This window comes from Pleurodeles waltl, chromosome 10, assembly GCF_031143425.1.
Source record: "Pleurodeles waltl isolate 20211129_DDA chromosome 10, aPleWal1.hap1.20221129, whole genome shotgun sequence".
In the NCBI taxonomy this organism is placed as follows: domain Eukaryota; kingdom Metazoa; phylum Chordata; class Amphibia; order Caudata; family Salamandridae; genus Pleurodeles; species Pleurodeles waltl.
In genome coordinates, this window is record NC_090449.1 from 298,501,339 (window position 1) to 298,525,093 (window position 23,755).

General features: G+C 45.9%; 1 protein-coding gene across 1 annotated transcript in view; it reads right to left on the minus strand.

Annotated features, from left to right (window-relative positions):
* Positions 1 to 23,755, minus strand: part of CREBBP (CREB binding protein) — a 1,321,122-nt gene that overhangs the window by 795,040 nt on the left and 502,327 nt on the right. The window contains exon 13 of the mRNA XM_069210450.1: positions 811 to 1,008. Within this exon, the coding sequence (XP_069066551.1) occupies positions 811 to 1,008 (198 nt within the window). The remainder of the gene's footprint in view (positions 1 to 810; positions 1,009 to 23,755) is intronic.

Here is a 23,755-nt window from a genome sequence, read left to right on the forward strand (position 1 = left end):
CCTATGTGTTTTGGGCACCACTTTGAACTCTGCACCTGACCGGCCCTGAGCTGCTGGTGTGGTGACTTTGGGGTTGCTCTGAACCCCCAACGGTGGGCTACCTTGGACCAAGAACTAAGCCCTGTAAGTGTCTTACTTACCTGGTTAACCTAACAAATACTTACCTCCCCCAGGAACTGTGAAAATTGCACTAAGTGTCCACTTTTAAAATAGCTATTTGTGAATAACTTAAAAAGTATACATGCAATTTTGATGATTTGAAGTTCCTAAAGTACTTACCTGCAATACCTTTCGAATGAGATATTACATGTAGAATTTGAACCTGTGGTTCTTAAAATAAACTAAGAAAAGATATTTTTCTATATAAAAACCTATTGGCTGGATTTGTCTCTGAGTGTGTGTACCTCATTTATTGTCTATGTGTATGTACAACAAATGCTTAACACTACTCCTTGGATAAGCCTACTGCTCGACCACACTACCACAAAATAGAGCATTAGTATTATCTATTTTTACCACTATTTTACCTCTAAGGGGAACCCTTGGACTCTGTGCATGCTATTCCTTACTTTGAAATAGCACATACAGAGCCAACTTCCTACAAGTGCTAACACAATTTTAATTATGCAAATGCTTTAAAGAAACAATTCTAGATTACTTACGTGAGCTGTGATTTTAAGATAAGGTTACGTAAAAAAAGCTAACAATTACTTCCAAAATGCTGCAGTTAAAAAAAGCAAGCAAACGACAATGCTCAGCAAGTAAACTGGTGAATCAAAAACAAAGCACATAGTATTCTTAAAAACATACCTGGGAGACAGAAGTCTGAGGCACCGCAGGACCAATGCCTATGCTGTTCACAGTCATGGCCCCACTAGTTGTTGTTGGAAACTGATTATGTGTAAGGAACTGATTCTGGACAGGTGCCTGGCCCACTACGTTGGTAGAATGAGCTCCCATCATACTTTGTGGTTGAGACATACGTGAAGGGGACATTGCCATCTGCAGCTGGGGGTGGGAGGAGGGTAAATAACAAAGAACAAGTGAATACATGTTTTCATAACTGTTACTCATTTAACGCATGGCCTCTAAAATTGTCATATTCAAGTGTGTTTCCCTCTGGAGCTTGCTATTACTGTAATTCATTTTTACTAACAGCAGTCAAGTCAGTAACATTATGCTGTACGTCCAAAAAAGCTGGCATGGGTCCAGATAAATCACCATACAAGACCAAGTCAGAAAACATAAATGACTACCTCATGGAATTGGAGCTAATAGATCACTGCCTGGAAGAAAGTCAGGGAGAGCTGCACTGGTCGGGCACGCTGTAAAGTAAGCAGTTTAGAAGGACTCTATGCTCATTGACCCTTGGAAAGCAAGGACTGTCCCATCTTGTATTTCGAGCCATTTGGAAACCAGCAAGCTTAAGGAAAGGGCAGCCCATCTTACCCTTAAAATCATTGCATAAGTGGTAGCCCGCTGCTCTCCCATCCAGTAGAACCATTACAAAGAACTTGACTATCACTGCACACCTTCTGCATATGTAGTAAAGTGGTATTTTATGGACAATTCAAGTAAGCTATTAGAATAATCCTGTATTCACAATATCACTAGAGAAGATGATAAAAACTAAATTCAGTCCTTATAACCTCCACAGGATGCAATCATTCTAAAACTGCTGCTACTAAAGCAATACTTGCAAAGCACTGGCGACACGAAGAATAATGTTACTTGTTTGCAATCCTAGTTACTCTAAACTTTAGAGCCTTTTCTTGTGGTCCTTTTACAGCCATAGGTCACTGGGCCTCCTCCTGTTGAACGATTGCATGACACTGATGTACAAGGACAACAGTATTGTGTGCTCCAGATGTGGTAGCTAAGAAAGTGGACTGGACTGTGTGGTGAATGTAAGCTCTCACTGTAGCAGATGGAACAGCTTTAGAATCTGATTATAATGGAGATTTAGAAACTGACAATGTTGACAGCAAAAAACAACTTAGTTTCTTACCTGTAGGTGTAGTTTTGAAGCTTAAAAATTTTTCTAGATTGCATGCTGTGCACTATTCCACCATCTAGTGGTTGGGACCGGAATTCTTTCCAGTTGTAGTCCTTCCTCTCATTCCTCTTTTTTTTTTTAGGTCAAGCGTGCAAGCACTTTGACCAGTTTTAAGAATTGTGGGCTTATAACTACGCCCATCTCACCCCCATCACTCACTGGTTCATGGGCTTGCTTTGCAAAAAAATCACTTTTCATTGGTAAATGCTTCACGTTTGTCCTGCCTTGAGGCAGTTTTTGTTATGCCTTGCAGACTGCCCCTGTTGCATGGATATTTGCACAACTGCTGATACATTTGACTATGAGAGAACTTCTTTTTCCTTTTGTCTCTTTCCTTTGCGCTCATGCTCATGGCGGCCATGGCACTGTGAATCGGCGCGCTATTGTCAATTGGTTAAACTTAATTTTCAATGTATGAGCGAAAAAAGTCTATGTAGGAATTCACAAACCAGTAGCTGTAACTCAAGCAAATATGAGACCCACGGCATTGCAAATGCTTGTTTTATTTTTGTTGTTTTTGGGGCGCAAACGACCTCCACTATTTGGTGCTCTTCGACCATCCTCTTGAGACATCATATGCTCTTCCTGGAAGCCTTCCTGTTGGTCGCCATTTTCAGACTTTTTTTCTTTATGTCACCTATTCTTCTGGGGGTCGCTTGTGAAGCCAGAAAATTCTTCAACCTGCAAAACTACACCTACAGGTAAGGAATTACTTCATTTTGCAGTGTTAATCTCTTTTGGATTCGCATGCTGTGCATTGATTTTGAGCGGGATTTAATTTTGAGGCGGTTGGGATGAAGATGATCTTAAATTTGTAAATAAAAAGCTTCAATACTCTTTGTCCAACTTGGGCTTCCTTCTTCATTTGAATGCCTATGCAATATTGTCTTGTGAATGTATGCACAGATGACCAGGTAGCCGCCATACAAATTTCCTGTAGTGGTATGTTAGCTATAAAGGCTATTGTTGCTCCTTTTTTGCATGTTGAACGCACTCTTAGATAGTAATTTAATGGTGCCACTTAAGTGACAACTAAATTGTTTGAGAGAACCATTTTGCATTTGTACCTTTTGTAACTGGATTACCCTTGTTGTTTTCTGCATAGGATACAAATAATTGTTTTTTCCTGATTGCTTTTGTTATTTCAATATAGTACATGCTTGTTGCACTGCTGCATCCAGAGGGTGTAGCGCTCTTTCTGAACGGCTCTTGGAAAAATCTTGGGATTTGTATTGACTGATTTAGGAGAAAATTTGGAACTACTTTTTGTAGAAAGTGTGGGTCTGCCGTCATGAGTACCCTGTCCTTGTGACTTTGTAAATAAGGTTCTTGAATAGTGAGTGCCTGTAATTTGCTCAATCTACGCAGAGATGTCACTGCGACTAGAAACGCAGTTTTTAGCGAATTTTTAAAGATGCTTTGTGAAGAGGTTTAAAGGGTTTCTCCAACAGTTGTGTTAAAACCAGGTCTAAGTTCCATGTTGGTGAAGGTCTTCTTCTGGGTGGTGCTATTCTTTTTTCCTCCCCCTAAAAAGCTTTCAATCACAAGAGAAGTACATACACCACTTCTTATGTGACATTTTGCATAGGCCACGATGGCTGCTAAATGTACTTTTAAGCAAGCATATGCTAGATTGCAATCTAGAAAAGGAGTAAGATATTTCAGCATTGTAATATCTTGTTTTTTTGTTGTAGTTGGCCCCACCTATTACAACTAAAGAGAGTATCTGTTCCATTTTGCATACAACATGTTCTTGTAGTTCGCCTTCTTGCTTCTCTGTCCACCATTCTTGTATTTTTCCGAATGTGCAGGTCGGCAAACTAAGACCTCAGGAGCCATGCTGCTAGACTTGACATTTCTGGTTCTTGATGGTGAATTTGCCCTACTTTTATTGACATTAGGTACTCCTGCTTTGGTAATTTTTGGATGTTTCCTCTTGCTATAAGTTCGGAGTACCAAGTCTGTCTCACCTACTGAGAGGCAATAAGAATTAGTGTCATCCTGTCCTGTAGCATTTGTTGATTACCTAGAATATCAGAGGTATCAGGGGCAAAAGCATATGCAAATGTTCCTGACCAAATTATCGACAAGGAACTCCCTACTGATTGGTGGTGTGGAAGACTAGACACAAAGTATTAGCATTTTGTGTTTGCTAGCGTTACAAAGAGATCTATTTTTGGTGCACACCAACGCTTGCATATCTGAGTGCTGATTGAGGTCCCACTCGTGGGTAGCTTATTGTCTACTTGGTTTGGCCACTTGGAAATTGTTCTTCCCTGGAAGATGAACGCTAACAGGTAAATTTCTCTCGGAGTTGCCCAATTCAAAATCTGTTGTGCTACTTTTGACAGGACAACATAGTTATAGTATTGTCTGTCTGTCTCAGTAATTATTTTTTCCATAGCTCTTGCTGAAAGCTTTTAAAGGCTATGAACAGGGTCTTTAATTCCAGCAAATTGATATGTTGCACTGCCTTGTGTTCTGCCCATACACCTCTTACATTAAGTATTCCGATATGTGTTCTTAAACCCACATGCGAGGCATCTGTAGTAATGGTCACTGAGGGAGCTGGTTGAGTAAATGGTCTTCCTGCGGTTAAATGTGTCCTGTTCCACCATGCCATCTCCTCCTGAACTCTGTGTGACAACCACTAGAACTCCCTCTTGCCAGTGATCATTGGTTTTGTAGCCACTCTTGAATTGGTCTCATATGTAGCCTCACATATAGAATGAAAGGGATGCATGAGGCCACCTTCCCCAATGTCCTCAGTGTCAGAATGACACTGAGGACTGTGGGAAAGAGCCTAGGGAAGGTGGCCTCATGCATCCGGTGCGGACTATTCCGTAAGCTAGTACTCTGAAATTGTAATGAGTCTTGTTGACTACAAATCTCAGTCATTTTTTGTGACTGCGATTCATTGCAATGTGGGAATAAGCATCCTGAGGTCTATGGTTGGCATAAAATCTCCTTTTTGAAACTGTAGGATAACCTCCCTGCATCGTTGTCATTTTGAGTTTTTACAAACCTGTTTATAAATCTTAAATCCAGAATAGGACGTAAAGTTCCATCCAGTTTTGGTATTAGGAAATATGTTCATCAGTCAGGAAAACTAATTTCCCTGTTGGGGACTTTTCCTATTTCTTCCTTCCCCAGCAACTATTCTACTTCCCTGATTAGATGTGAGGTTTCTTCCTTTGAGAGGGCCTTTTTCTTTGGTCCTTTTGCTGAAGGTGTTCTGATTAGTTCAATGCAGCATCCATATTTTATGTTGTTTATGGGCCAATTGTCTGTTACCTTCCTCCACTCCTGAAGGAAGTTCTTTATTCTTCCTCCCACAGGTGTTGAATGTGAGAAGTTTTGATCCCAAGCAGTCACTCAGCGGCAGGCGTGGATCCTCCTCTTTGAGGCTGCGCTCTTCCCAGTGCACGTCAACGAAAGGACGGTCGGAACGAACGAAACTGGAAATTGCCAGTTTACAGGTGTTGTATGAGACTGGCTTGTTCCTTGAAATCCCTGATGTGGGAATGTACTGGAGAAACTCCCACTCCTACTGGTCTAATAGGAGTTGTTCCTCATCTTAGATGACCTCTGAATTGCAGAGCTACCATAGATTTTGGGGGTGCCGCTCTAATTTTGCGGGGTCGCTGCACTTTTTCAGTTGCTGTAAGGTGTCATCTACAGCACTTTCCAAAAGACGTTCAAAATTGAATGGGTAGTTGATAATATTTGCCTGGTCTTCTGGTTTAAAACACATCACCCTCAACCAAGCACGACGTCTTAGTGTTGTTCCTGACATCATCCGACAGCTAGTTGTATCTGCTGCATCAAGGGCTGATTTGAGGCAAGTATAAGCTATATTTTTATCTTCCCTAGCCAGAGTGGCAGCCCTTTTTACAGTACTGCTCATGTGGGTAATTCATGAGCTCTGCCATTTAATCCCATTGCTGGTAGGTGTACCGATGTAGCAGAGCACTGGAGTTTGCAATCCTTCATTGGTTTGCTGCCCCTCTTACACATTTTCTCCCAACCAGATCCATTTTCTTACTTTATCTGGAGGTGGGCCTGGTGCTGTTAGTTTGTTTGCACTTTTTCTTGCAGTGGCTTAATGATAGAATCAGCTGGAACTATTCCCTTTATGTACAGAAGATCTTTGGAAGAATGTCTATACTTTTCCTGAGCCCAAGCGAGGTGTTACCAGTCTGCAAGTTGTAGGCTCCTTGAATGCATCTCTTCCTTGATCCAAAATGCTTTGAAGCACCGGTAGAAACTGTTTTTTTTTTTTTTTATGTTTCATAGGGCAGTAATGTCTCAAGTAGGAAGCAGGACTGGGCCTTCTCATGTAATTGCACCCAATATTTCTCAGCTGCCTTCTTTATCAGGTGATTGTACATCACAATGTCATCTGGGAGTGAAGGTCTTAAAGGGTACATGTCAAATTCCTCTTCAGGGGAATTAGTCTCGATGTCTTGCCAGTGGCTCTCTGTGTATTCAGATCCTTCCTGCAGCATTTCCATTGCTAAATTTGCAGGATCCTCTTCTTCAAAGAAAAACTCGTGTTCCAGTTCTTCTTCTTGTGGATTAGGTGTTGTTGGGGGTTCCAGTTCTTTGATTCCCACTGCCACTGTCATCCTGTCTCGAGGGATTGTGTGGAATACGAAATTCCCGAAGGGATGTGTCAAAATCCCTCTTTTTCTTGAAGAATTGCTGCCATTTATGCCTCTAGGTGCTTCTTTTTCCTCACAATTTCTGTGGCCATACAGGGAGTGCAGAATTATTAGGCAAGTTGTATTTTTGAGGATTAATTTTATTATTGAACAACAACCATGTTCTCAATGAACCCAAAAAACTCATTAATATCAAAACTGAATATTTTTGGAAGTAGTTTTTAGTTTGTTTTTAGTTTTAGCTATGTTAGGGGGATATCTGTGTGTGCAGGTGACTATCACTGTGCATAATTATTAGGCAACTTAACAAAAAAATATATATACCCATTTCAATTATTTATCATTACCAGTGAAACCAATATAACATCTCAGCATTCACAAATATACATTTCTGACATTCAAAAACAAAACAAAAACAAATCAGTGACCAATATAGCCACCTTTCTTTGCAAGGACACTCAAAAGCCTGCCATCCATGGATTCTGTCAGTGTTTTGATCTGTTCACCATCAACATTGCGTGCAGCAGCAACCACAGCCTCCCAGACACTGTTCAGAGAGGTGTACTGTTTTCCCTCCTTGTAAATCTCACATTTGATGATGGACCACAGGTTCTCAATGGGGTTCAGATCAGGTGAACAAGGAGGCCATGTCATTAGATTTCCTTCTTTTATACCCTTTCTTGCCAGCCACGCTGTGGAGTACTTGGATGCGTGTGATGGAGCATTGTCCTGCATGAAAATCATGTTTTTCTTGAAGGATGCAGACTTCTTCCTGTACCACTGCTTGAAGAAGGTGTCTTCCAGGAACTGGCAGTAGGACTGGGAGTTCAGCTTGGCTCCGTCTTCAACCCGAAAAGGCCCCACCAGCCCAAACCAGTACTCCACCTCCACCTTGCTGGCGTCTGAGTCGGACTGGAGCTCTCTGCCCTTTACCAATCCAGCCACGGGCCCATCCATCTGGCCCATCAAGACTCACTCTCATTTCATCAGTCCATAAAACCTTAGAAAAATCAGTCTTGAGATATTTCTTGGCCCAGTCTTGACGTTTCAGCTTGTGTGTCTTGTTCAGTGGTGGTCGTCTTTCAGCCTTTCTTACCTTGGCCATGTCTCTGAGTATTGCACACCTTGTGCTTTTGGGCACTCCAGTGATGTTGCAGCTCTGAAATATGGCCAAACTGGTGGCAAGTGGCATCGTGGCAGCTGCACGCTTGACTTTTCTCAGTTCATGGGCAGTTATTTTGCGCCTTGGTTTTTCCACACGCTTCTTGCGACCCTGTTGACTATTTTGAATGAAACGCTTGATTGTTCGATGATCACGCTTCAGAAGCTTTGCAATTTTAAGAGTGCTGCATCCCTCTGCAAGATATCTCACTATTTTTGACTTTTCTGAGCCTGTCAAGTCCTTCTTTTGACCCATTTTGCCAAAGGAAAGGAAGTTGCCTAATAATTATGCACACCTGATATAGGGTGTTGATGTCATTAGACCACACCCCTTCTCATTACAGAGATGCACATCACCTAATATGCTTAATTGGTAGTAGGCTTTCGAGCCTATACAGCTTGGAGTAAGACAACATGCATAAAGAGGATGATGTGGTCAAAATACTAATTTGCCTAATAATTCTGCACTCCCTGTATAGACGTTAAGCGCTGATAGACTTTCTTTCCAAGGGCAAAAATTTCCTTGAACAGAGTTTCTCTCAACTCCTTCGGCATTTCTGCCTTTCTTCCCTCAATGTTGAAGCTTCTCAGGTTTGATGAGCTTCTCAGCATTGATCCCCCTTCACGTCTCTTCGACCTTACTTGTCTTTCAATGTCTTTTTGGGAGTTTGACCTCCTGTGGTATCCCTAGCCTGGGGCCAGAGGGGTTCTTTTGGTCATGACTAGCTTCAGTCAATGGCTTTTTTGACACCAAGGCCCCTTTTTGACTGCTAGAGTCAGATGGTTTTGAGTTTTCCCCAGTATATTTTTTCAGGGCTACCCTTTGGTTGTGCTTGTCATGGGTTCATTTTAGAGCCTTGCTTGGGCACACATTTTAGCTTAGCTTAGTCCTGAGCCCTTTTACCCAGATACATGCTCTATTTTCATTTATTCGTTTTAGCTCAACCTGCTTTTCAGCGTGGGATGTTTGATTTATCTAATCAGCTGTTATCCTACAGGAGTGTTATTTTCTGTGCACAACATTTCAACATGTACTTCTACCCAAGGCTGACGAAACAGAACATGATAATTTATCTAGTATTGTCGCCACAAGAGTGTGCAGACAGCCCAACACTTAGACATATGATCACGTCAGGCTTGTTTCTCAGAACACAAACATGTTGTATTATTAAAAGACCACACAGTCCAAAGAAGGTTAGAGAGAGATCCATCCACGATGTATGCCATTCCACTGCTGCTTTGCTGACCTCTGCCCTGTTTCTGCAATCAGGCAAGGAGATGGGAGGCAGCCTCTTGTTTTCAGGTAATAGGCGTGGGTGTTCCTTGCATGGACTAAGTATGGGCAGATTTTATCTATCACTGCTCTGCTGTCACTTAGAAGCTAAGTGGTAGATAGGATTCCTATGCATATGTAATTTCAATATGTGTGGGTTATGTTCTTTTTACAGACTATCTTAATTGTGCTATATCTTATCTTATCTTATCTTCCTATTTGCAGCTCATATTTTATCAGATTTAAGTCTTCTCAATAAATGCATTGAAAACTATCCTGCATCTCTTCCTTTTGCCTATTTGTGTGTATGAGACCTCTGCTATCAACAAAAAGGGGTAAGATTTGTCGACCACGACTTTCCTGAGGGATCATAGTGTCATGCATCGGGCTGCCACAAATCACCTTTGCTTTCTATGTTTTGGTGAGCTGCTGCTAGCTAGCCTAAAGGGTTAGGATGACAGCTATCACAGTGTGGGATTGATAAGAGGTGGGTGCCGCAGCCCAAATCCAGCAGTCTCGTTCCAATAACGCAAGTCCAATGACATGCTGTTCCCGTTCGATGTCGACGATGGATAACAACATCTGAGGCTTCTCCTTTAGCTCCCTCTGCAATGTTTTCTTCTTGTGGCTGGACAATCCCAAATCCTTCAGAGATGGAGTCTGTTTTTGCCCCACCATTGCGTAGTAAGCCTGTCTGTTTATCTCTCACCCTTAGTGTCTTCTGCTTAAAGTCTGCAGAAGCCTCGTAGTTGACACTGTTGTGGTCGAGAGGTAGACACAGATTACACTCTTGGTGTTAATCTTCTTAAGCAAATTTATTGGTGGCACTTTAGGCAAAATTGGAACTGCGTCTTCTCTATATCAGTCGGAGAAGGGAGACCCCTACCCGGGCATTCTCAACGACGATTTCAACATACCTATTCATACTCCTCAGGAAGCTCTTATCAGTGGTGTCTTCTTCGACGAAAAATACCCTTTTCCAACTCCTTTAGTTTGCAGTTTCAAGAGCCTTCAGCAATGCTTCCAATCCCATAATTGGAAAAAACAAATCTGAGGATGGTCCAACAGGAAGGCTTCCCGGGAGGGTATATGCAGTCACAAGAGGATGGTCCAAGAACCAAATTGTGGAGGTCGTTGATACCCAACAGATAAAACTAAATAAATAAGAGGAGAAGAGGAAGGTTTCCTACTACTTTCAAGAATTTCGGTCCCACCCACTAGATAGCAGAATAGTGCACAGCATTTGAATCCAGAAAATATTGAATTTGCAAAACACTCCTATTCTATGATATGTAGCCCCTGTCTACGGGTGATGCTTCAGGGTTGCGAAATAATGGTCATAAGATAATAAAAAACAGTTTAGAGTACCAGGATATAGGTAGGGATATTGGTGCCCAGGTTTTATACTGATGTATCTATATGTGGGTCTCATGGGGAGGGGTATAGCTCACTTGCATTTAAACAAAATAACTGGGCTGACTAATTCCCCACCCACAACATACTCAAGTGTTGAGGAGTAGAGTAGGCGTGTATGATTATGCATGCCGTACTCTCAGATTAGCATTACCAGCACTGTATAAAGAAGAAAACCATTACACACATCACACATGAGATGCAATTACCTTGACACTCATTAATCCAGGTACAAGAAAACTCAACCACATTACAGAAGACCTTCATACATGTTTCAATTGGGAAGTGATTTGGCGAGTCATCCCAGTTAGGGGACTGAATAGATCTTTGACAAGGAGACGTGGTAGTTGGGCTACCAAAATCAGAATTTATTTTTAAAACTAGCCTATCCTGTCGAAACTTGAACCCAACCATAGCAGAGCCTGTGCGAGTGAGGCAGCAACCACACTTACTCAAAAAGTGTACACTTCGGTTGCCTAGCTGACATCAAAGCCCAGCTCTGATGTCTCAGAAAGGAAAACAAAGGCATACTCCAGTGGAGATGCATAATTGTTGCACCCACATAACTCTCCAGATATGTGGGAGGGCAAAGAGGCACAGCTGAGAAACCCATTCAGAGGACTTTGAGTGCCCTGAGGCAGCAGACCAAAAGGTAGGAGCCTTTGAGGCTCACCGTCAAGTGTTGCTGCTCCTGCAGGGGGAGGTGTAAAGCACCTCCACCCAGTGCAGGCTTTGTCCCCAACTCCTGAGAGCACAAAGGTTCTCACTTCAAGGAGTAAGGAGTATGCAGGCTGGCATAGACCGGTCAGTCACACACTAGAGAGTTGGGTGAATTTCAGGGGGCATCTCTAAGATGCCCTCTGGGTGCATTTTAAAATACATCCAACACTGGCATCAGTGTGGGTTTATGGATCTGAAATGTTTGATACCAAACTTCCTAGCCTTCAGTGAAGCTATCATGGAGCTTTGGAGTCAATAATGACAAACTGTAGTCCATGTATTCAATATGGCTACACTGCACTTACAATGCCTAAGAATGGACTTAGACACTGTAGGGACATATGGCTCAAACAGTTATGCCCTCACCTGTGGTGTAGTGCACCCTGCCTCAGGGCTGTAAGGCATGCTAGAGGGTGACTTACCTATACCATAGGCATGGCACCTAGGGAGGATGCTATGTCGACTTTACCTTTTTCTCCCCACCAACACACACAATCTGCAATGGCAGTGTCTATGTGTTTGGTGAAGGTTCTCTTAAGATGGCATAATACATGCTGCAGCCATTAGGGACCCTCCCTGGTCACAATTTAGGGTAAGAACACAGGTGCTGGGGGCCTGGTTAGCAGAATACCAGCACACACACAGTCAAGTTAGCATCAGATACCAGGCAAAAAGTGGGGGGTGACCATGCCAGTAGGGGCACTTTCCTACATGTTATACAGGCATGGTCCCATGCCTTGAAGGCCTGTGTCCTCCTGGTACTCTGACATTTACTTGGCCCTAGTGTCACTTTCATCTAAGTCTGAGTACAGAGTCTTAGTTCTGTCTCTGACTATGCAATGTCACAGACTTGTCTTGTAAACTATGGCAGAGTAATAAGCACAGCCACATAATGGACAGAGGGATTACTCATCCTGTCCTGCATATGAGAGAGAGAGAGAGAGAGAGAGAGAGAGAGAGAGAGAGAGAGAGAGAGAGAGAGAGAGAGAGAGAGAGAGAGAGAGAGAGAGAGAGAGAGAGAGAGAGAGAGAGAGAGAGAGAGAGAGAGAGAGAGATATATATATATATATATATATATATATATATATATATATATATATATATATATATATATATCCTTGTGGGCCAAAGTCTAAACACTGAAGTCAGTGGGATCCATTTTTGATTCCCATGAAGTGAGAAAGTGGATTAGTTGGGGTGGATGCAAGACGTCACCAGATAATAATGTCACTATCCAGTATCGGGTTCAGATAGGTTACTTTAATTAAACCATAGCTCATTCCTGGGTCCCTGTCGCACAGAGAGGCGTAACTCAATGGAAACAAGTGAAAAGCATTAATATGGATAAGTTATTAAGTTAAAAACACAACGCAATAAAAATCCGATTCCAAGTTATACAAATTCTATACATTTTACAAATATGGCACCAAAAAGACAAAAAACAGATAAGGGGAACCCGCAATAAGAATTTTTTTGTGGGAGTTTTTAGAGTTTTCTAGTGCCAACCACAGGTATTTGGTCAAGCTAGAACAGGTCACAGTCAAAAGAAAGGGACGACATCAGAGCATGGTTTGGCTACAGAGACCAGGTTTGTCCCGGTGAAAACTTTATATTGCCTTTTTTTCTGGATCACTTTTCTTGTTGGCGGTATGGGCTGACAGTTGGATCAGGCAGAGGACTGAACTACAGAAGTGTGCCGCTAGTCGCTGATCCCAGAGAGTTTCCATAATGAGACTTAATAGCTTTTCTGTAAGTCAAGCTGCTTTCAGTGGGGCAAACTAGAAATTGAATCTGACCGATGATGTGACAGTGGCAGCCCTTTGGTAGCTTCTGGTTCTTTTTTGAAAAAGTTTCTAACTATCCACTTTTACAATTTTGAAGGGGCAAGTACACTCAAACACCAGTCAAGGGACCAGGACATTTTGGGCACCACTTGGTGAGTTATTATTCACTCACCCAGAAACCACTAGCACAGTCCAGGAAAAATCCAGTTGGAACTCGTCAGCAGGGCTCTCCTTTATGACAGACTTCATTACGTTTTTGTGTTCCTAGAACTTAATAGGAGGCCGGCCAACTTGAGCCCTTGGGGTTGTCCACTCTTCTGGCCTAGGTGCAAGTGGGAGCAGGATCAGCCGTTGGTGAGTCACTCAACATCTAAAACAGCAGGCTCAGTCCTTCTTCCGACCTCCAATCCACTGGTTCAGCAGGTGCAGTCATTCTTTTGCTTTCCACAAGTCCAGCAGTGTTCTGAAGAGAGTATCCAGGGGTGCCACTTTGATGTCATCAATCGTTTGTGTGTGGGGGTGACTCGTTAACCAATAGGGAAAATGCTCTCAGGGACAACTCTACCCACTGACATTTCCTGGCTGTCAAGCCCTAAAGAACAAGTTACTTACCTTCATTAACACCTTATCTAGAAGACAGTTTCTCATCAGGCACCAGACTGGATCTAGAAAACTTTCGTGAGCAGTACCCCTGCACGCTGGTAGGTGGCGTCATTAGGTGCGGCGCAGCCCATGCTGAAAGTGATGTGCGCTGTGCCTATATAGATGCCGTCCCTGCATGCGGACGTCCATTTCTTTTTGCGACTTTCCACACCAGCAGAACAGACACGCAAATAACACTTATTACTGGTGTGAAAATCTAGGGCTGTGAAAGGGGAATATACTTCACCCTAGAAATCTATCTGCACAGTGGGGAGGACTGGTTGGTCGGTAAGGAATCTGCGGCTAAACAGGATTCACCAGATCAGGCGTTATCAAATAGTCATTAACCTCATCTGATAGAGGCATCTAGCCACAGATTCCTTACCTTAGAATAGATTCTCAAGCAACAGCTCCACAGAGGTGGGTCGCAGAACAAATTTTTGCTAGAAACTCCTGCAGGATTGAACGGGAAAGATGCTCATCCCAATGGATGGTCTAGTCAGTAGTGCTTGGTGAAGATGTGCAAAGAAGCCCACGCTGCCTGGCAGAAGTCCGTCACAGCCTTTCCTATGGTGGAATGAGCACGCAAACCCGCAGGGGGTTGGTCTCTGCAAGTGTGTAGCAGATTTTAATGCAGAGCATGATCCGGAGATGGTCTGTTTCTGCACAGTCTTGCCCTTATTGGCTCCGACCTACCCAACACAGAATTGGTTGTCCACTCAGAATTCATTTGCGTGGTCAAGGTAGAATGAAAATGCTCTTTTTGGGTCCAGTCAATGGAGTTGCTCCTCTTCCTTAGAGGGATGCTGCGGAGGAGAAAAAAAAGGTAGGCAAGATGATGGACCTGCCCACATGAAAGAGTGGCAACTTTCGGCAGAAAGGAAGCTCTAGTGCGAAAAACCTTCTTATCTGGGAAGATGGTTAGAAACAAGAGGCTTAGTAGACAAGGCCTGGATCTCACTGACCTCTGGGCAGACATCCTCCCCATTAGGAAGGCTATCTTGATGGTAAGGAGCCTGAGAGGCAGTTAGGCAGCAGCTCAAAGGGAGTGCATATCAGAAATGTAAGTACAAGACTGCGGTTTAACTGAGGCATGATTTAGGGTGTAGGTGGAAATATATGTTGGAGACCTTTCAATAAACCTATTTACAACAGGGGATTTCAAGAACGATGGCTGAGATTGCAGAAACGTTTAAGATGCCCAAAGCAGAGCCCTGCTGGGGAAGAGAAAGGATAAACAGAAGGACCAGAGAACGGGGAGCAGAAAGAGGGTCAACATGCTTTTCTGCAAACCATGCCACAAACTTGCTCCAGTGGCAGATGCATAGTGTCTTGGTGTAAGGTCGCCTGGCTGCCAAGATAACATTGAAGACTGGGTGGAAGATTGAACCCTCCCCTGCTATTGTGACAGAAAATTCCCCAAAAAGGCATACTGAATGCAAGACCAATGGCAATGCTTAACAGCTTGTGAATCAAAACTCTCATCGCTCAGACTGGAGCCCTAAGGATGAATTGGGCTTAGTCGTTCCAGATCTTCTTGAGAACTCTGGGCAGAGAGGTATGGGCAAAAAGGCTTAAATGAGGCCTGAATTCCACTCAAGGCAAAAAGCATCACTTAGCAAGAGTTGCCTTGGAAACTTAAGCACGCAGAACAGCCGACACTGCACGTTTTCAACGATCAACAGATCTAACCAAGGCTCTCTCCACTGCGGAAAGAGAACTTGCACCACTTCAGGATGGAGATGCCATTCCTGATTATCTAGGCATCTTAGACTGAGTTTGTCCACCCTGGCGTTCAGAGAGCCCACTAGGAATTGATCAATCAGGGATATGCCCTGACATTCCCGCCATGTCCAGAGGTGCAGGGCCTCTTGAAGAAGGCTCTACGACCCCACTGTGCCTAGCTTGTTGCAGTACCTTATGGCAATGGTGTTTTCCATGAACACCTGCACTAGCCTTCCTTTGACAGAGGGTAGAAAGGCATTCAATGCAAGCTGCATTACCCAGAGTTTCAGTAGGTTGATGAGGAGTCCGGATTCTGCCAGAAACCAGAGGCCTCTGATCTCCACCTCTCCCAGATGGCCACCTCATCCTAAAAGTGACGCATCTGTCACCATTGTCAGATCTAGTTGGGGAAGGGAGACCCAATCTCTGTTCGATAACCACCAGATCTTTTTCAGTTCCTTTCGATAGCTCAACCATGTTTGAGAGATTCCTCTGATGATGCGCCCACTGGAACTTCAGGTTCCAATGCCGAGCCACATAGGTCAGTAAGCATGTGTCACAAGCAGGATGCAGGTTGCCATGAAGCCCAGTAGCCTCGGAGTCAGTTTCAGCAAAACCCGACACAAAGGATTAAACATTGGCGTCATTGCCTGAATATCCTGTACTCGCCTTTCACGAGGAGAAGCCCGGAACTGCACTGTGTCTAGAACAGCTCCGATGAACAGAAGCATCAGAGTGGGATTAAGGTGAAACTTCAGCACGTTGATAGTTAACCCCAGCGAGTGCCTGAGGTCCACCATAGTCAGGGAGTTCAGAGACAACTACCTGGTGTGAGCCCACCTTCAACAGCCAATCTTCGATATAGGGAAAAACTGGTATCAACGGATCTCTGGAGATGAGCTGCAATCACCACCATCACTCTAGTGAACACCAGATGGGTGATGGAAAGGCCAAAAGGGAGCACAGCAAACAAAGTGCTTGTGGCCCACCGTGAACCACAGATAACGTCTGTGGGCAGGAAAGACAGGAATGTGGAAAAATACGCCCTGCAATCCAACGTGACTAGGGCAGGCAGGACTTGGGTGAGAACATTCTGAATTTCTCCTTTTTGAGGTAGAAATCGAGAAGACGCATGTAGGAAGTTGGCTCTGAATATACTATCTCAAAGTGAGAGATAGTGTGCACAGAGTCCACGGCTTCCCCTTAGAGGCTGATAGTGGCAAAATTAAATAATACTAATGTTCTATTTTGTAGTAGTGTGGTCGAGCAGTAGTCTTATCAGAGGGTAGTATTAAGCATTTGTTGTACACACACAGGCAATAAATGAGGAACACACTCAAAGACTTAACTCCAGGCCAATAGTTTTTATATAGAAAAATATATTTCGTTAATTTATTTTAGAACCACAAGTTTCAAGATTTAAAGTAAATACATAAAATGCAAGGTACTCCACACAGGTAAGTATGGGACTTTGAATTAAAGCAGTAGTACCCACAGTATAGGTTAAAATGGCAATAAGCTATTTTAAAAGTGGGCACTGCAAAAATCAACAGTTCCTGGGGGAGGTAAGTTTGGTTAGTTTTTGCAGGTAAGTTAAGCACTTACACAGTCAGACTCCTAAGCATAGGCAACCCACCTTTGGGGGTTCAAGGCAACCCCAAAGTCACTGCACCAGCAACACAGGGCCAGCCAGGTGCAGAGGTCAAAAGAGGGCCCAAAACACATAGGTGCCTATGGAGAACAGGGGTACTCCAGTTCCGGTCTGCTGGTCCTCGGGGAGCAGACCAGGGGGTTTTGTAGAGCACTTGGGGGGGACCACACGCACAGGGGTGGCCGGGTGCAGTGTGCAAAGTTGGGGTCAGGTTTGCTGTAGGAAGCAATGAAGGGACCCGGGGGTCACTTAGGCGATGCAGGCAGGGCACAGGGGGGCTTCTCGGGCCAGCCACCGACTGGGCTAGGAAGAGGGCCGTCTGCTGGTCACTCCTGCACTGGAGGTTGGTTCCTCTCGGTCCTGGGGGCTGCGGGTACAGTGCTTGGTCCAGGCGTCTGGTTCCTTGTTACCAGGCAGTCGCGGTCAGGGGGAGCCTCTGGATTCTCTCGTCACTGTGGGGGTGCAGGAGGGTCGACTCAGGTTACTCACATCGTCGCAGTCACCTGAGAGTCCTCTCCTCAGTGTTTGTTCTCTGGAGCTCGAGCTGGGGGCGTCGGGTGCAGAGTGAGAAGTCTCACGCTTCCGGTGGGAAGGGAGAGTTATTTCAAAGTTGTTTCAGAGTTGCAAAAATTTTGCGGATGTTGAACAGTGCCGCTGTTCTTGGGAGTTTCTTGGCCCTTCGGTTTCAGGGAAGTCCTCTAAGTACTCAGAGGTCGCTTGTCCCTGTCGGATGAGTCGCTGTGCAGGTTCTGGGAGTCTGGAGACAGGCCAGTAGAGCTGGGGCCAAGTCAGTTGTCGTCTCGGTCATCTCTGCGGGGCTTTCGGGTCAGCTGTCCTTCTTTGTGTCGGTTGCAGGAATCTGATTTCCTGGGTTCTGGGTCGCCCCTAAATACTAAATTTAGGGGGGTGTTTAGGTCTGGGGGGCAGTAGCCAATGGCTACTGTCCTGGAGGGTGGCTACACCTTCTTTGTGCCTCTTCCCTGAGGGGAGGATGGCACATCCCTAATCCTTTTGGAGGAAGCCTCCAATCTCAAGATGGAAGATTTCTAAAGGCAGGGGTCACCTCAGCTCAGGACACCTTAGGGGCTGTCCTGACTGGTGGGGGTGACTCCTTGTTTTTCTCATTATCCTCTCCCGCCTTGCCGCCAAAAGTGGGGGCAGTGGCCAGAGGGGCAGGCATCTCCACTAGCTGGGATGCCCTGGAGTGCTTTAACAAGGCATGAGCCTTTGAGGCTCACGGCCAGGTGTTACAGTTCCTGCAGGTGAGAAGCACCTCCACCCAGTGCAGGTTTTGTTCCTGGGCACAGAGTGACAAAGGCACACACCCCATGTGACCAGAAACTCGTCTGGTTGTGGCAGGCTGGCAGAAACTGGTCAGCCTAGCACTAGGAGTCGGACTGGTATTCAGGGGGAATCTCTAGGATGCCCTCTGGGTGTATTTTACAATAAATCCCACACTGGCTTCAGTGTGCATTTATTGTGCTGAGACGTTTGATACCAAACTTCCCAGATTTCAGTGTAGCCATTATGGAATCATATTTGACAAACTCCCAGACCATATACTCTTTATGGCTACCCTGCACTTACAATGTCTAAGGTTTTGTTTAGGCACTGTAGGGGCATAGTGCTCATGCACATATGTCCTCACCTGTGGTATAGTACACCCGGCCTTAGGGCTGTAAGGCCTGCTAGAGGGGTGACTTACCTATTCCACAGGCAGTGTGAGTTGGGAATGGCACTCTGAGGGGAATGCCATGTCGACTTAGTCATTTTCTACCCACCAGCACACACAAGCTGTGAGGCAGTGTGCATGTGCTGAGTGAGGGGTCCCCAGGGTGGCCTAAGACATGCTGCAGCCCTTAGAGACCTTCCCTGGCAACAGGGCCCTTGGTACCAGGGGTACCATTTAAAAGGGACTTATCTGTGTGCCAGGGCTGTGCCAATTGTGGGAACAAAGGTACAGTTTAGGGAAAGAACACTGGTGCTGGGGCCTGGTTAGCAGGATCCCATCCAAGCACACTTTCAATCATCACTGGCATCAACAAAAGGCAAAAAGAGAGGGGGGCAACCATGCCAAGGAAGGCATTTCCTTACAACGCAGGTTTATGATAGGACGAAGGACTCCATCTTTTTTGGGCACTAGAACATAGAGGGGATAACAACCACAACCTACTTCTAGTGTCTGCATCCTTCCACGGCTCCCTTGGTTGACAGAGCTACCACTTCCTAGTAAGTAAGGAGAGATGGTCCTCCGTCAGCCTGTTGCAAGTGGATGGTAGGGGTGGAAGGGTAGTCACAAAGGGGAGGGAGTAGCCCCTTCTGACAATCTAGAGAAGCCAGCTGTCTGATATTATGGACATCCAGTAGTGCAGGTCATGGAGTATCCTGCCTACCACAGGTTGCCCATGATAGTTGAAGGGCACGCTAAAGAGGTTTGGAGACTGCGGCTGCCGGGGGTGGAGGTCAGGCCCGACCTATGGCTGCCCGACCCAGGAGGTCTAGAGGGACAGTGTCCTTGGCCACACACATGCTGGGGAGCTTGCATGCTATGGTGGCTGGGCAGGTAAGGACGCGGCTGGAAGCCACTTCCGTGGCCATAAAAGGAGCAAAAGGCGAATTGGGATTGGCAGGGGACCGTGGAAAGGACAATGGATCTGGCCGTAGCTCTGCTATCCTTGAAGTGCTCCAGAATAGAGTCTGCCTTATCTCTGAGGAGACAGGAGCAATCAAAGGGCATGTCCATGAGTGAGGTTTGGACAACATCTGGAAAGCTGTTGTGGCACCATAAGACCAGAGATGATAAAACCACTCAGCCAAGCAAGTCAATCCTATCCAGCTCACAACTGATCGTGAACTTGGCTGCATCTCTCCAGTCTGCATTGCCTGGGAGGGTATGGCCTGGGTCTAATCTAGGGCCATGGACAGCATCTGCCCAACCTAATCCCAGTGCACAGGAGTAACGGCCAAAAAGGCACATGGTGTTCACAGACTGTGTGCCTTGCTGGTGGAAGAAAAAAATGTCTTAACTAAGGTGTCCAACCTCTTGGAATTCCTCTCTCTTGTAGTGGTAGGAAACTTGCCAGGATTTACATAGAAAGTGAAGGCTTGGACCACTAAGCTCTCCAGGGCAGGATGTTGCATGAGGAAATTGGAGTCCCCTGGTGTGGAGCAATGGCAGTAGGCAATTATGCTGTTCACAGGAGCCCCGGTGCTGGGACTGGACCAGGGACCAAGCAGGACCTCCGTAAAGGATTCATTAAATGGGAGTAGTGGTTCTGAGGGGATGACTCCTGGCTGAATCACCTCTGTCACAACATTAGCCTTGACTGCCACTGATGGCAGGCTAAGCTCCAGGACCTTGGTCACCCTTCTCACTACCATCCTGAAAGAAGCTCCCTGCTCCATAGCCAGAGTAGGAGGTGAACCATGCCAGTATCTAGGGAGGTGTTGAAACCACTGGCATCCACAAACTCCTCGCACCAGTCCATGTTGGTGTCTATGGGCTGGTATTCCTGAAAGTCTAGTGGCCCCTCCTAAACTTCCCTAAGCACTAGCCCATAGGAATAGGGCTCGGGCTCTAATCTGGAGGGCATGGCTCCAGTCAGCACCAGAATTGGCTTAGGGAACGCCCAAAAGCTCCATGTCGGAGCCAGGGATGAGAATGGGGACAGCGCCAGGAGCGTCAACATTGGGGAAGCTTGTGATGGTGTGATGGGTGCAGGTACAGTTTCATCTGTGGATCCAAGGGGTCCCACTGGTGTCTGGGGAGGACCCACTGGTGGGGAACCAGTAGGAGCCACACCCAAACCAACAGGGCCTGAAAGGGTATCAGTGGGAACACCCAAAGGCATGGCCTTGTAAAATTCACGGAGTTGGGCGGGGGTCGCTCCAGCTCCCAGAAACAAGGGGAGGAATAGTGCTGGCCTAGGCGCAGGCTTAACCAAGGTGCCAGTCCTTGAATGACGACACTCCCTCATCAACGGATGACTTTGACGGACGGGGTGAAGTTGAAGACCTATTCGACTTCTTACTTTTTTTTTCTTATTGTGGGACTTGCTGGGATGACCGAGATCAATAGCTTCATAACAAATCCTGGGACCTTAAAGCACATCACACTTCGAGCGGCAAGGACAATCCACTCCGGTGTGGCACCCTATACTAAGTCCAGGCAACTATTAATGATAGCTAATAGGTCTCCAGATAGCAGAAGCTCTCTAGAGGCAGCTGAGCCGGGCAGCTAAAGCTTACCCAGGAGGAATGTAAAGCACTTGCAATACTACAGTAGTCAGACAATAACTTAGTCACAAGAAAGAACCACTGAAGTCTTGCAAAAATAAAGGATACTATATTACAGCACTCCTACTAAACTGACATTGGTATATCTCCCTTTGGAGATATTACATACAATATACACATAAAATAATCATCAGAAATAGCATAAAAATATACTTGGCCCCAGGGGAGGACCAAACCATATACTAAAAAGTCTGGGGGCATTTAGGAACACCAGAGGTAAGTACAGTAAGTGACCCCAGCAATCAGGAATAAGTCAGTTATCCACCCTGTTGTCCCATAGGCTAACACAGAGAGTAGTGGTAGGAGGCTGTGGAATCGAGGACCATTTCCAGAGGACCCTGAGGAAACCAGCAAGCAAGAGGATGGATGGAGAGTGTCCCTACCCCAGGATACTTAGATGACAGGAGTACCTACACCAGGGACCTGGGTGCAGAGAGGAGAAGGGACTCTCTGAAGACTGTGGATGCCTCAGACTGTCCCAGCTGCTGTCACAACCCGAGGAACAGGCCTATTGAACCCAGGGACAGATTCCAGACGTGGAGGACCTGCCAAGGAAGGGGGTGTGGTCCAGCAACCTTGAAGGTGCCCAGGTGGTGCAGGCAGCAATGGTCACCCTCCTGAAGATGAAGTTCCTGCAAGTCAGTGGAAGAAGTTGTCCAGCTGTAGGATGCAGAAGCTGTAGAAGATCCCAGGAGTCGCCTACAAGCTGTCTCCCGATGGTCACCGTATTGCAGGAGGGTTAATGACCAGCCAGGTCACCAACAAGCACTGGCAAATGAAAACCAGAGCGGAAGAGGAGTTTGCAAAGTCTCGGGGACCAGCAAGGTCCAGGAGACACTACCCAGGAGGTGGAGTCAGAGCTCGCCCTGAGCACAAAGGAAAGCCAACGGAAGTATATGGAGCCCCCACGACTGACCCAGAGGTGCCAGACATAGGGAGTCACAAGGCGGTCTTACCAGCACAATAAAACAGAAGTCCCATGTCACAGGAATTGCAGGACAGGAGCTGATCTTCGGTTTGCAGTCTGCTGGGAGCTGGGACTTCTTGGAGTCTGAAGGTCTCCCGAAGGAAGAATCAACTAGCCTTGGCGAATGCAAAAGTCAAGGTGCACAGGGGTACCAGTCCAGTGGCAGGAGCAAAGGCCTACAGTTTAACAACTTGGATAGGAGCCAAGCAGGACCCAGAGAAGGCCACAGACTCACCACCTGTGAAGCAGGATCTTCGGATGTCCATGGACAGCAGACCCCCACTAACTAGTCAACATTGTCCTGAGGTGCCTGCGGTTGCAGGGGAATGACTCCTTCAGTCCAAAGAAGATTCCTTCAGGCTTCCTGATGCAGAGTCCTTGTGACCCTTGAGGTGGCACAGCCTTGGATGTTGCAGAAATCTTGCAGGATCAGGAGAAACAATGTTGCAATGGGAGCCTTCCTACCAGAAGCATACTTGCTTGGTTCCAGCGAAAACCAGCAGCACTTCAGGAGGCAAGGAGCAGAAGATCTCTTGCAGACGAATCGGAGGACCCACTGCGAGGGGGCCCTAAAGTAACTCAAAAAGGGGATTTGTCACTCTCTGCAGTGACCCACTTATCAGAAGGGATCAGGGATGTAATTTACCTGGCCTAAACTGTCAGATGCTCCCAGGGGCCTCTGCACATTTTATTGCAGAATAAAGTGACCACCTGGAAGAGCTCTGTGCACCTTCCTCAGGGAGAAGCTGGACCGGAGGGTGGTCACTCCCCTGTTCTTTGTGTAGTTTCAGACCAGAGTGGGAACCAAGGGTTCCTGAACTGGTGCAAACCTGATTATGCAAGGAAGGCACCAAAATATGCCCTTCAAAGCAATCTTGTGGCACTCAGAGGCCACTCCACCCCAGCCCTTAGCCACTCAATACACACGGAGAGGTGGTCACACCTCTCTCTTGCAGAAAGTCCTTTGTTCTGCTCCTCCGACCAGAGCCTGGCTCACCAGCAGGAGGGCAGAACAGTGTCTGGGGTCATCAGCATCATGGCTGGTAGATAGATCCCCGTAAGGCTGCACAGGCAGAACTAGGGGTGCCCTAGGGAACCCCAAGAGTACTTGGTATTATGCAACTAACACTAGAATCAGTGTAGTTGCATGATTCCACCATGTTTGATACCAAACATACCTAAATTCGGAGTAGCCATTATGTTGTTGGACCACTACACACCATAAGATGGCTTCCACGCACTTCGAGTCCAAGAATTGTCCTGTGGTCTGTAGGGGTAACCTGCTAATGCAGGGGTACCCTCACACTTAGGGACATGCACCCTGCCCTTAGACTGAAGGGCCTATCAGAGGGGTGACTTATAATGTCTATGTGCAATGGTTAGGTTTGGTAGAAAAAGGGTAC